General features: G+C 35.2%; 1 protein-coding gene across 1 annotated transcript; it reads left to right on the top strand.

Moving 5' to 3' along the window:
* Nucleotides 1–6,571: 6,571 nt before the first annotated feature.
* Nucleotides 6,572–7,965, top strand: LOC124371092 (zinc finger BED domain-containing protein 4-like). Its single transcript, XM_046829405.1, has 2 exons — nucleotides 6,572–7,551; nucleotides 7,720–7,965. The coding sequence occupies exons 1-2, from the start codon at nucleotides 6,699–6,701 to the stop codon at nucleotides 7,956–7,958; spliced, it is 1,092 nt and encodes a 363-aa protein (XP_046685361.1). The 5' UTR covers nucleotides 6,572–6,698; the 3' UTR covers nucleotides 7,959–7,965.
* The last annotated feature ends 7,002 nt before the right edge of the window (nucleotides 7,966–14,967 follow it).

Here is a 14,967-nt window from a genome sequence, read left to right on the forward strand (position 1 = left end):
ATGTTTAAATGAGTTAACTCAAAACTGTAGACAAAATTCTAGTAAAAGTTGTATTCCATCCCTATCTACAACTGGAGAGAAATTTACAGATATTCGCGATGAACTATCCGAAAAAGTTATCCTTAAAGCCAGGGTAAGTTCAATAAAGATTTGCCCAACATTGTAAACACTTTAACCCTTTCGATCCCAACGTTCTATTTTTAGGACGTCCCATGAAATCGCGTACGATCCCAACGTCCTATTTTTAGGACGTCGCGTGAAATTGCGTATGATCCCAACGTCCTATTTTTAGGACTTTCGGAAAAAAATATTTTTCGAATATAATAAATTGCAGTATAACTACAATTATGATATCAGAGTACTCGTAATGAACCGGCCTACAAAGTTACAGTAACTATCGATACTTTTTATTAACTTCAATAACATTGTTCAAGAAGAACAAGGTGGAGGGGACGCTGATCAATTATCCATGTATTTTGAAAAAATTCCTGGTAAAAAGAAAAAAAAAATGCTGTGTGTGTAGTGCAGCCAGTACCAATGGGGGTGGTAAAAGGAAAAAGTCAAGTTACACTTGCAGGAAATGTAAGAAAGGCCTACACACAAAATGCTTCCCCCTCCATAAGTGTTAGTGTATAACAAATAAGTGTTATAAAACATTATATCAAATTCAAAATCGAATTAGACTTTATTTGGTGTTACAGTTAATAATTTTAACTGTAGTATAATAACTTTATGTTTTAGTACTTTTTAAACCTGGTTTTTTTTTGTATTGTTCTGCCAACGGAACCAAAAAGTGTGTGATTACATCTTATTTTCTTTTGATATTATCTCAGCTATTTATAAATATATTTCAATGAAAACTTGGGTTCTACTTCATTTATATGTGTACCAATAGAAAAACGTATTGTTTTTGACCTAGGATTTTTTTGAGGCTACTCCTTACCATTGGAAATGCAAAATTAAGGAATATTTTTTGGTAAGTAACACATTTTTTTACAAAAACTTTTTGTGCTTGATTACAAAGGTTTTGTTTAATGCATGCAATAGAGTGTACTTTGGGAAGTAAAACCATGAAAACTACATGAATTTTCATCAATAAATAAAGATTATATGCAATTTTTAGCTAACATCTACATTTTTAGTAAAATGTGGCTGGGACTGGTGCAGATACCTCAGTGCCAAGAGCTGGGAATCTGGCAGATCCCCACACAAAAATCTACGAGCTCCTCACGTGTGAGATTTAATGGGGTGATCAACCGAGGCGGAGAGAAAGAGTGGGGATGGAGGGGCCCCTCCTGCCAACTACAGATAGCCCGTGTGAGGAGCTCGTGTCAGTTTTGGATCCATCAGTATAAACATAAACATAACCTAAATGTGATAGTGACATTTTTTCTAACCACAATTGTTTTAGAGTTTCTTTACTCGTATTCTTTTTACTTACTTCTAAATTGGAATTAATTATATTAATATAGAACTTTCTTTATAACTCCAAAGACACTTTACACGAACATATCTGCAAAACATAGAAATTATATCGAATTAATTATATTAATATTAAACTTTCTTTATAACTCCAAAGACACTTTACAAAATGTGAGATGGTGCACAACGAATAAAATGTCATAATTAGTGATGTGACGAGTCGAATAGTTCTACTCGGTCAACTCGAGTCAGACTCCACTCGAGTCGACTCGAGTGACAATTCCGTTCTATTCGAGTAGAGTCAACTCGCATTTCGTATTCTATTCACTAATCACTATCCCACCCAAACCAAAGGGAACCCGAGATTGGACGACTCGGTACGAACTCGTCCGGCTCGCTCCGACTCGTTACGAACTCGTCCGACTCGTTACGAACTCTTACGACTCGCTACGAACTCGTCCGACTCGCTCCGAACTTTTAGCGCGATCCATCTCTTGTCAGACAGAATAAGTCATTTTGTTCATAACCCTAAGTGATGTTTTGAAAGTGATCTGTAGCCATTATTAATTTTCATTCTATCTAACTATGCCTCGGTACAACAAAAAATCTGTGGTATGGGAGTTTTACAAGAAAACTACAGATAATCGAGTGCAATGTAAGTTGTGTTCATCTTCCTATAAACATTTCGGAAACACATCTAACTTAGTAACACATCTAAAGAATAAACATCCAGTTCAGTATTTGGACACCTCTGATAGACAGCCATCTCCTGGAATTTCAAGGAAGTCAAGCACGAATCTTCCAGCAGGTCCCTTGGTTGATTCCGTAAGTAATGATGCTTCTACTAGTGGAACACAAACACAAGATACCAACATATCTTGTGATAATTTTGATTCAGAACCTCCACGCAAACGCCATAAACAAATGAGACTAGTAGCACCTACCAAAATAAATCAAAAATCTGTTGATGACGCTTTGTTAGACATGATAGTTTTAGATTATCAGCCCTTACAGATAGTAGAGAATGTTGGTTTCAAAAACTACACTAAGAAACTTAACCCGGACTACACTCTTCCAAGCAGAAAACTGTTATCGACCAAATTACTCGATGAACGGTATAAGGTATGCTCAGAAGCCCTTAAACAAAAACTAGCAACAGTTGAAAATATTGCATTGACAACAGATATCTGGACGTCAGATAGTAATAGAAGTTACATGTCTTTAACATGTCATTTCATCCTTGATGCCAAGTTAAATTCTAACGTGTTATCTACCTCTGAGTTACCCTTGGATCATACATCTGATAACATAGCTAACGCTATAAGAAACATTGCAGAAGAGTGGCAAGTACATCATAAAATTGTCGCTGTTGTTACTGATAATGCCAGCAATGTTAAAAAGGCTGTCAGAGAAATTTTACATTTGCGTAATCACTACTGTGTTGCGCACACATTAAATCTTGCCGTTAAGGATTGCATATCGAAGGGCAATGATGAAAATGATCATTTAAAACATGATGAATTGATCAAAATTATCAGCAAATGTCGTTCAATTGTGACTCATTTCAACCATAGTGCTAAATCTTCCTATAAATTGATAGATATTCAAAATCAAATGGGTCTAGAAACGCTTAAATTGAAGCAAGATGTCCCAACTCGGTGGAATGCAACTTTATTTATGTTGGAACGGTTGGTCAAAGTTAAAATTCCTCTTTCAGCTACTCTGCCACTTATACAGTCACCTGTACCATCTCTAAATGCTTCTGAGTGGGATATAATTGACGACTGCATTGCTTTACTCCAGCCTATAGAAAAAATGTCAACATTTTTGTGCGGAGAAGCTTACCCTACACTATCCAGTGTTATACCATTAGTAAGAGGACTTCAAAGTGTACTAATAAAAAAGAACCCCCAAACAGATGCAGGTAAACATCTAAAATCATCACTAATTGAAGTCATTGACAAAAGACTGAATGTTTATGAAAATAACAGGACATCAGCCAAAGCAACGTTCCTGGATCCTCGTTTTAAGAAAAAGGCCTTTGGTGTTGAATCCAATGCCCAAAACGCTCAGAAGTGGGTAATTGAAGAACTGACCAAACTCCAACCCGAATCAAGACAACCTCACACACAAAGCCTACCACCACAACCTGAGCCAAGGCAATCAGAAGAGGACAATCTGTGGGAAACTTTTGAAAAAAAGGTAGCTGAATTGACCACCTTTCAAACGCCAACTTCTTCAGCAACAATATTGATAAATCAGTATATAGAACTACCGTATTTAGACAGAAAAGCGAATCCACTCCAGTTTTGGGAAGAGAGGAAGCACATTTTCCCTTCACTTTATAAACTAGCCCAAATGTATTTGTGTATTCCTGCAACTTCTGTTCCTTCTGAACGTTTGTTTTCTAAGGCTGGGATGGTTGCCAATGAACGCAGGAACAGACTACTGCCTAAAAAATTGGACAGTATTTTATTCTTAAACAGCTGGAGCAAGCCTACAGTACCAAATTCAATGTAGGATGTACCTATTCTGTTTAAACTGTGTAGTGTATAATACAGACTAACCTGTGACAAATAATTATTATATTGTATTATTATTATATTATATTTTTATCATATTATATTATTATTATATTACATTTGTATTATATTATATTATTATTATATTATATTTATATTATATTATTATAATATTATATATATATATATATATATATATATATATATATTATAATTATTCATCCAATTCATTATTACAAATATAAAAAGATACTGTTTATTTCTTAGATATATGTTTTTTACGATGTCTATATTCAATTGAAATGTTGTGCAACATACTCGTATAGTATAATATAGTAATACTTAAATATATTACACTATTGTAATCTTATGTGTTTAATTATTCATATACCATTCATAGGGAAAAGACATAATAAGATGTGTGTGTATATATATATTTTTAAATTTACATGCAATACCAAATATTACACCAAATTACATAAAAATTAAAATAGTTAGTTTTAATATAGTATTGTATTTTATAGGAATTAAATACAAGTGTGAACTAGAAGTATTTTTTATTTTTTACAAACTCCCACGTTATGTATAATACAGTGTTAACTCAGATAAATGGTTCTAAAAAATGGAATATAAAATCAAGTAATATCGCGAATCAGTTCTGTTTTACTCGCATTCAACAGTGCAGGTCAACGAATTGCAGGAGTCGGGTGAATACTGAATACAATTAATTATAGTGAATACGAGTCGGCTGGAGGTCCGCTACCCGAGGATGTGAATAGCGAATCCGAGTCGGCTGACTCGAGTCACGACTCGAGTAGGTAAAGTATTCGAATACGAGTTACTCGAGTTGAAAGAGTATTCGACTCGGCACATCACTAGTCATAATCTTTTTGTGCTATTGGAATATATTCCAATTAATAGGGCAAAAGCAACATATTATAATGTGGAGTCCTTAATTGGTAGTAAATAAATTAATAATTACACTACAAAATCTGTAATAAGAGTTATGTAATAGCTGTAATAAACTAAGGGTATTAAAAAAGAAACTTGCGAGTAAATATTCAACCAAAAACAATAATAGAAATATGACAAAACCAATGACAACTACCTGACTTAAATACCTAACATAGCACGTGACATCATTAATAAATACAAAATTTTGCTAATTATATTATATTACTGTAACTGACAAATTCAGTTTAAGATCATATATGAGTATATTTTTTGTTTACAATTTTAAACATTTATATTTATGTAAGAAATATTACACTTATATTATAGAAATTTTATGTAATACTGATGATGAAAATAATTTAGTCCTACTGATCTCTAATGCTACGAATATAAAGATTTATGATACAATTACAATTACACAAATTTATTGAAGACTCATTAATTCGGATATAAAACGACTAGTGATGGTCGTTACAGAACGTAATAGGATTTAATAACACTATTACCACGTAGTAGCCGTCACCGTTGTAATAGGTTACAACAAACACCCTATTATTTTTGTCACGTAAACATAACAGTTACTTAGTAAACGGCTATCTGAGAAACAGTCTGGATCTGTCACTTCTACCCATCACCCTATTACAAAAACTACGAGTAATACGGAACGAACGGTGTGTCACTGACACTGGATTCGTTACGTTACCGCTGTCACTATATTTGAGTTTTGTCACGTCATTCACACGTGATTCACAGACCATTCGTGTCGTGTTATGACACGAAAACTTCAATGCACTTGCGTTCTGACTCTGAGGGCTACTATCGTGTTTGTGCATTTCAAGTTGGTTATTGACAGTTCTAACCGTATTAATAGTTTAATAGTAGTGTTTTGGACTTTTTCCACTAGTTTTATACATTAATAAAATTGTGTTTAATAGTTTCACTCAGTTTTTGTAGTTAATATCTTTTAATTTTGTGTGACTGGTGTGTGAAACAAAATGAACAGAAAACAGAAGACTAGTTATTTGTGGTCTTACTTCACAACTACGGATCCCGTAAGTAAAATTGCTAGGTGCGATTTATGTGGTCAATTGGCAAGTTTTAAAACTACAGTTTCTAACCTTAGAAAGCATTTAGAAAGAAAACATACCACTGTTGCTTTGCCACCGCCAGGAGGGAAACACTTACCGGTATCAAATGTGGTTGAACCCCTTGCTGTTCCTTCTTTGGCCTCTACTTTAAACAGGACTACATCGAACACCAACATTGCCATGCAGAATGTAAATTCTGACAACATTGCCACTAATAGTTCAATGTGTAATATTGTACCAAATAACCAACCAAGCATTAGGTCCTTCATACCTCAGCAGAAAAAAATTAGTGAAACCCAAAAGAAGAAACTAGACAAGCTCCTCTTAAATGTGTTTGTTCAAGATTACCAACCCTTTTCAGTAGTAGAGGACGAAGGTTTTAAAAAGTTCGTCAATGGTCTAAATCCAAACTATGTTCTGCCAAACAGAAAAACCATTTCATCTTCTATGATACCAGCAGAATATGAGATGTGTTTGAATGCTGTTCGACAAGAAATGCTAACAGTATCAAATGTTACTTTGACAACTGACACTTGGACCTTCTTCAAACACAGAGAGTTATATGGCTCTAACTTCCCACCACATTTCTAACGATTTTGAATTAAAATCAATTTTACTTGAGTGTTCTGTCATCAGATCTTCTCATACAAGTGTAAACTTGGCGGTAGAAATAGACAAAATTGTAAAAAAATTTCACCTTGAAGGCAAAATCATGATCATTGTCTCTGACAATGCCAGTAATATTGTAGGGGCTATAACTAATGAACTAAAACTAAAACACTTCGGATGTTTCGCCCATACAATTAATTTAATTTTGCAGGATGCATTGAAGGTTTGTCAGAGCTTAACAGATCGCATAAAAGCTATAGTTTCTCATTTTAAAAGAAGCACTAGTGCTACAGAGAAGCTAAGGGAAGTACAGAAAAATTTGGGACTGGAACCCAAAAAACTAGTTCTACAAGTAGCTACAAGATGGAACTCAACATTTTATATGTTGCAAAGAATTTCAGAGTTGAAGGATGCTGTTAAAACGACAGTGGCTTTAATCAATAAAGAAATTCCAGTGCTCACCGAAGATGAATGGAAGACTTGCTCCGAATTGGTAATGGTTCTGGAACCATTTGAAGAAGTAACCAGAAATATCTCTGGGGAAAATTACCTTACAGCTAGCCAAGTGATTGGATTTATCAATGGACTAGTTTCTGTCTGCAATAAAATGAGAAAAGAAACCCTAAGCGAAGTCTCCAAACGTGTAGTTGATGAATTGCTCAAAGGACTAAAAACCAGATTTTCTAACATTGAAAACAGCAAGACTATAGCTTTGGCGACGTTGTTAGATCCACGTTTCAAGCTTGCAGTATTTTCAGATGAAAAATCAGCTGGATCCATAAAAACCTACTGCACTGAGCTCATGTCAGCCATATGGAGCAAGAAGACAAGCACTTCTGTGACGTCTGTCAGTGGAAGTCAGGAAAAAGACGATGGAAATCAGCCTCTTACAAAACAGGCAAAGTTTTCTATCTGGGCAGACCTTGATAAGATGATAGCATCCAAGAAACCGTCAGGTACGTTAAAATATATTAATCTGTAAACCATATTAAATTGGGTTTAAAAAACACTTTATTATCCACTTAAAATAATTGTATTTTCAGGGTTAAAGGCATCTGCTGTCATATTCAATTACGTGTTAAAACACTTTATTATCCACTTACAATAATTCATTGTATTTTCAGGTTCAAAGACATCTGCTGCAATTGTTGAAATGAACCGTTATTTAGACGAGGAATGCATCGGACGCTCAGAAAACCCACTACTGTGGTGGAAACAAAATGAAGTTTTTTACCCTCTGTTGTCACAAGTTGTAAAAAAACATTTTTGTGCAGTGGCAACATCGGTCCCCTGTGAGAGATTATTCTCAAAAGCAGGATACATAATTACAGAACGACGTACCAGAAACGATGTGAACAACTGATGTTTTTAAATGCTAACAGATATTTAGTGCAATAAGTTTTTTTAGTTGTTCTTAGTTTAGTTTTCTTATTATATGTCAGGCAAACTGTGTTAAGAGCTGTTGTTTTATAATGCCGACATATTTTTAGTACAAGTTTTTTTAGTTGTATATTTTTACTTGCATATTGTAGTTGTAATATACTTTGTATATTTTTTCAATACGTTGTATCTCATAAATTACATTCTAAAAGGTATTGGCTTATCAACTTTATAGCCCTGGTTTAAGACTTAATAGTAACTTAACTTAAGTAAATTTTAAATGACACACTAGTTCATAAGCAATTTAGAATTACGAATAATAATATGTTTTAGTATTGCAACTCTAACCTGTAATTTCAAAAATTAAGTTGAATTATCAGTGTTTGCGGTGACGGGTGTTTGCTGAAGTTACGAGAGCTACGGCTGTAACGTAACTGTCACCATTAAATAATATGGTGACAGTGACAGACCGGCCGAGCGCGAGCGGAGCCACAGCGCCAGGCGGAGCCGGAGCTGTCCCGTAATAGGTGACAAAAATAATAGGCTACTGGAACCTATTACGGCTCCGTCACGTAACGTTGGAACCTATTACGTCAAAGTAACCGTAATTTCCATCACTAAAAACGACTCATTAATTCGTAAGATAATAGAAATCAGAACCGTTCCGAACTGAGGTCACTATTAGCCGCATGTACAGAGTTTGTCAGGAATTTTCGGGATTTATCGGTACTGCTCGGCTCTGTCCCCACTCTTTCTCTTCGCCTCGGTTGATCACCCCATTAAATCTCACACGTGAGGAGCTCGTCAAAAATCTTGGCATCAAAAGGGTTAATATATTTCTACCGTATTTACAACAACTTTCAACTGTATCGACAACTTGAGTTTGTTGTCAATAAATTAATAGTTGAAGAATTTAGGAAACCAAAACAAACGTGTCATGAAATAATCAGTGTTGGATTTGTGTATCAAGCTTCTTACGTACCGTACAGAGGTTTCAGCTGCAGCATATGAGATTGCTCTATATTCTGTTCCTATCTTTTACGCGTTTCTAGGAATGGCCTTCCTATTTCCCAGTTTATATTTCTATTAAATTATTCTTCAATCTATTGTGAATATTTTATTCATAAATGGTAACCAATTCTTGAATTTTTTAATATTTTTATGCTGATTCTAATCATTTTCACAGTTTGCCTGTTGTGCGAGTATATTTTTTGGATATTAATGAAGCTACTATTGTTTTATTGGCAGTACAGTGAATATAAGGGATATGATTCATTAAATTCAGCACCGTATTAAGGGGAGTTGAAGGTCGAAGGGTCAAAAAATAACAAAAAATTTTTTTAGCTAAATTTGTTCTCTGTATCTTTCTGTACATTTTGATACCAAACATGGCCTATAAAAGTTGTTCTAAGCATTTTTTATTTAGTTTTATAAAATAGTCTGCATAGCCAATTTGCGACCAGTTCAGCTTTCACCAACTTCTATTGACGATAATTATTTCTGTATTTGTTTGCACTTTGCATAGTACCCAAAGTGAAGAGTAAAGGTTGAAGAAAAATCAATGTTGGCAACACTTACTGCATATTATTTGTTGTCTATTGCTGTTTTTCTTGTCTGCTTAGACTAACCTAGTATTGTTTACTGTTGTTTTCTGGTTTGTCAGTGAGAAAGGTAAACAAAGTGTTGTTTGTGTTTATTATTTATAATAGTGAATTATTTTAGAGTTTAGTTGTAAATATGCCGAGAGTGCAAATAAAAAAACGTAAGTTTCACGGTAACAGGTTTACAAATGCTAATCCAAGGCAGGAAGCAGAGACTGAGGTTAGGCCTAGGCCTTCAGTCATCAGTTCTGCTGAAAAGAAAATTGCAGGCAAATTAGATACTTATGATAGCTTTGGTGCTTCAGATAGAAACTTATTAATTTCATACAACATTTTGTGTTCAGTGTTTTCTAACTTTGTAGCTTGTAAGGAGTGTGGATCTGACGTTTTGATAAAAGACGATATAGAAAAGCGTAATTGGCTGGCAAGTAATTTACTTCTAAAGTGTACAAATGATGACTGCACATTTAGTCATGAATTTTACTCTTCTAATTTTATTGATAAAAATAATACTTTTGATATCAATCTAAGAATGTTTTATGGTTTGCGGTGCATTGGAAAGGGGCCAGAAGCTGAAAAACTTTTGTGTGGAATGTTGAACTTGCTTTCGCCTTGCACCTATGTAAGTAAATATACGAATACTCTCAGAAACTCTCTAGCTACTGTTACTGATAGTTGTATGAAAAAATGCCACATTAGAAGCAATAAATGAGAATATAGATGATAAAGATGAAAAAAAAAAATAGTACAGACATTCCAATTGCTTTTGATGGAACGTTGGAAAAGAGAGGATTCGTATCCAAATATGCGTGTTGTACTGTTACGAGTGTTGATACCGGAAAAGTGTTGGATGTGGAAGTGTTGACAAAGTACTGCAGTGGATGTGAAAAAAACAAAAGGCAACGAAGGTAAAATAAAAAGTCATGAACCTAATTGTTTAAAAAATTATGAGGGGACAAGTGGCGGCATGGAGTGCGTGGCTGCTGTTGCAGTTTGTCGACGATCGATACCTACGCGTGGCGTACGGTATGTAAAATTTTTAGGTGACGGCGACTCTAAGGCTCATTTGGCTGTAGTGGAAGATAATCATTATGGTGATGACACCCCTGTTGAGAAGCTTGAATGTATAGGGCATATTTCCAAGAGAATGGGCACAAGGCTGCGAAAATTAAAAGCAAGGCTTGGCGGTAAACCTCTGTCAGATGGTAAATCTATAAAAGGAGTAGGTAGACTTACAGATAAAGTTATTGATAAATTTCAGTCATATTATGGCAATGCAATTATAGCTAATGTAAATAGTTTGGATAAAATCAAACGTTCTGTATGGTCCATATATTTCCATTACATCTCTACGGATGAACACCCGAGCCATCAGCTATGTCCACCTGCACCGGAAACTTGGTGCAAGTACAATAAAGCTGTTTATGAAAAAAAAGACTTCAAGCATAAAAATACAGTTCCTGTTGCAGTAATGGAAGTTATAAAACCTATTTTTCAATCATTGGCTGATCCTAGTCTCCTTAAAAAATGCCTACATGGAAAAACCAAAAACGTTAACGAGTCCTTCAACAATATAGTCTGGAGTAGAATACCTAAGAATGTATTTGCTGGAAGAAAAACTTTAGAAATAGGGGAATTTGATGCAATCTTGACATTCAATGATGGAAACTTAGGTAGATTAAATGTTTTGAAAGAACTTGGGATTGTTAACTACGGTATATACACTGTTGTGGCGCTGAAAAAAGCTGATGAGGTTCGACTTCAAAAGGCTCAACGGGCAGCACAGGATGCAACCAAAGAATCCAGAATTGCTAAAAGAAGAAAGAAACGAAGAAGAAGAAGGAGCATCCTCTCAATACTGCCCAGGTGGATTTTAAGGTAAAATATTCACAATAATAAGCCGATTTTTTATATTTATGTCGTTTTCCGAAAGTTGCATTTTTTAGTTTTAGGAACCATTATCTCAGGTACTAGTAGGGTTATTGCTTTGACATTTTTACTGGCTGTTTGTATATATGTAATGTACAAGATAAACTACAATGAATAAGATTCTTCAACTAGAAAAAAAAATATAATATTAAGCGAAATTGGTCTATAGCTTCCAGGAGAAGTTTGATCTTGGGCCAGTTTTGAAGTCTCTGTGAAACTGTAGCTCACGTCCATGCCCGAAGCCTCTGTGACATTGCAGTCCACGTCCGTGTTTAAAGACTCTGTAACACTGCAGTCCACGTTTGAAGTCTCATTGACACTGTAGTCCACATCCATGCCTGAAGCCTCTGTAACACTGTAACACTGCAGTTAGGCCGATATCGATCCTTCCGGCCATGTCGAAAAACCTTGAGAAGGTGGTGGTGAATCAGTTGACAGCTTTCATTGAGGCCGAAAATATTCTTCCTGTACATCAGTCTGGTTTTAGGAAGTCTTTCAGCACTACCTCCGCCTTGATAAACATTATGGATGAGCTGCATGTAGCGAAAGATAAAGGTTTTGGAAGTATTTTGGCGACGCTTGATTTCTCTGAAGCGTTCGACTCAGTAAATTATGAACTGTTTCTTGCCAAATTAAATTTCTATAGGTTTAATGAAATCGCTATAAAATGGTTTGGCTCATATTTGAGCGGACGGAGTCAGGTGACGAAGGTAAAAGAAAACTGCTCTTCCTCGCTGTCGAAGGATACAGGGGTTCCTCAAGGGTCATGTTTAGGGCCTGTTATGTTCATTTTATATACTGCTGATCTTGAACTTGCATTGTCCTCGTGTTCACTCTACTCCTATGCGGATGACTCTCAGATGCTTCTAACATATCCCCCTCCAGGTGTCCATGAAGCGGTGCAGTGTTTCAATGCTGATCTGCGTAGGGTTAAAGAGTGGTCGGAGGGACATGGCCTAAAGTTGAATGCAGATAAGTGTTCTGTGGTGCATTTTTGCTCACCATCCATTAAAGAGACCATGAACAGGAGTATTCTCTCTGTTTCTGTTGAGGGTATTTGTTTGGAAGATCGTGTTTTTGTTAAAGTCCTGGGAGTTATAATTGACAATCAGCTAAACTTTCTTAAACATGTTGAATTGATTTCTCAACGTGCAATGTGTAAATTGAGAGTTTTGAATAGATACAGAGCGTTAATTCCAATGCTTTCAAAGCTGCATATTGTAAATTCTCTGGTATTTCCATCAATATATTACGCCCTTCCAGTGTTTGGTAGCTGCTTAACTCAAGAGGCAAATGTCATCCTTACACGGATACAGAACAGTGCGCTAAGGTTTGTTTATAATCTTAAAAAATTTGACCACATCTCACCTTATCGAAAAAGAGCAAATTTACACTCTGTTCAAGATATTTGTAGGCTCCAAACTGTGACATTGGTGCATAAGGTTTTGGTAACTGGTGAACCCTCTTACCTGAGACGGAAACTAGTGGCGCGAGCGACTCTAAGAGAATGGCACACTCGACAGGACGACAAGCTGCAACTGCCGCGTGTGCGGTTGGAGGCTACAAAAAGGTCCTTCTCGTACTTTGGACCCCAGGAGTACAATGCCTTACCACCAGTTATAAAGACTTTGTCTGTTAAAACTTTCAAAAAGGAAGTTAAAACTGTATATGTACCTTAATGATGTATTGTTGTTTAATGATGATGAATTTTCTATGTAAATTACCAGCACGCAATATTTGTGTGTCAGAGTTTTAAAATACGAATTGTACTGTTATGATTAGTTTGACGTGAGTCGATTTGTAAAACAGATTGTAAACTGAAATCCGCTCAAGAATAAAGGCCTTATTTATTTTATTTATTTACACGTCCGTGTTTGAAGCCTCTGTAACACTGTATTGTAGAGGACAGGTACTTATAAGATCCTGAAGGGGGATTTAGTAGAGATTAGGGAATGGTTAGGTGGGGAAGGCAGTATAACGTCATACCCAGAACGTGAAAATTTAATTTTTCTACAGAAACCAAAGAAGACGTCTGTTGACCATCCTTTCGAGTACTTTACAGAGACTGCTCTTAAGCGAAATTGGTCTATAGCTTCCAGGAGAAGTTTGTTCTTGGCCCAGTTTTGAAGCCTCTGTGACACTGTAGCCCACGGTTGAAGCCTCTGTAACTCTGCAATCCAAATCCATGTTTGAAGCCTCTGTAACTCTGCAATCCACGTCCATATTTGAAGATTCTGTAACACTGCAGTCCACGTTTTAACCCTCTGTAACACTGCAGTCCACATCCTTGTGTGAAGTCTCTTTAACACTGTAGTCCACGTTTTAACCCTCTGTAACACTGCAGTCCACATCCTTGTGTGAAGTCTCTATAACACTGTAGCCCACGTTTGAAGTGTCCTTAACACTGTAGTCCACGTCCAAGTTTGAAGCCTCTGTAACACTGTAGTCCACGTTTTAAGCCTCTGTGACACTGTAGCCCAAGTCCATGCCTGTAAAATGTGTAAAGCTTGGTGAAATTACAGTTGTGAGACACAGGAAAAGGAATGTAGTGGATAGCTTTGAAAATGGCGTCCTTATTAGCTTCAATTTAGAACACTGATAGATATCAGAACAAAGACAGGACAGAACAATGTAACAAATGTTATAACTATTACATTTGTATCACCTGTACGTAAGTTAGTTCATAGCTTTCAGATAACCCTGGAGATAACACAAACTACGAATCACGGAGAGAATCTAAATGCCAACCTTCCGCGGACGCCAAGTTGTGTGAGATGTCAGCAATCCGGACTCACAGGCTGTAAAATTATAATAGTAAACAATACCAAATATGTAACACTTCTATGATCAAAGTTATATTATAGATATATTATACTCGTTGGACTATGTTCATGTTTCGTAAGCTTATTATATTTAATTGTAGCTATTTTTTAAATGATTGTATAATTATTATTATATTTATATTATATTACAGTTATGGTATTAACATTTAGTGTAATATACGTTTATTTATCATAGATTTGCTTGGAAGTCAATATATATTTATATTAAAGTTATATTTATGTATATATATAATATATATAACATATATGTATATATGTAGTAAGGATGGCTGGTCATTGAATAATTTGTTTAACTTTTTTTATTACACCGCATTGCAAATTACGATTAGAGCCACATACCTAATTATTTACGTCACGAATATAAGAAAGGGAGATTATTGTTTAGAAACAATTTTACGCACACAATTTTTGGTAGTCTGTATACTCCCTAATTATTACTTCTTGTTTTATATAAAAGACCACTGGTACCACATTTGCTATATATATATATATATATATATATATATATATATATATATTCTTCCCTTATATATATATATATATATATATATATATATATATATAAACTGTAATATATTGTAGGCGAATAAATTTGGGCAGGCTATAATTTTAAATGATA

Source organism: Homalodisca vitripennis, unplaced genomic scaffold (genome assembly GCF_021130785.1).
Source record: "Homalodisca vitripennis isolate AUS2020 unplaced genomic scaffold, UT_GWSS_2.1 ScUCBcl_889;HRSCAF=3799, whole genome shotgun sequence".
NCBI lineage: Eukaryota > Metazoa > Arthropoda > Insecta > Hemiptera > Cicadellidae > Homalodisca > Homalodisca vitripennis.

Bases quoted from the DNA above. Each gene is read 5' to 3' on its own strand.
- LOC124371092 (XM_046829405.1), top strand. From the start codon at position 6,699: ATGATCATTGTCTCTGACAATGCCAGTAATATTGTAGGGGCTATAACT. The intron at 7,552-7,719 runs GTACGTTAAAAT...TTGTATTTTCAG, and splicing joins AGCATCCAAGAAACCGTCAG to GTTCAAAGACATCTGCTGCA.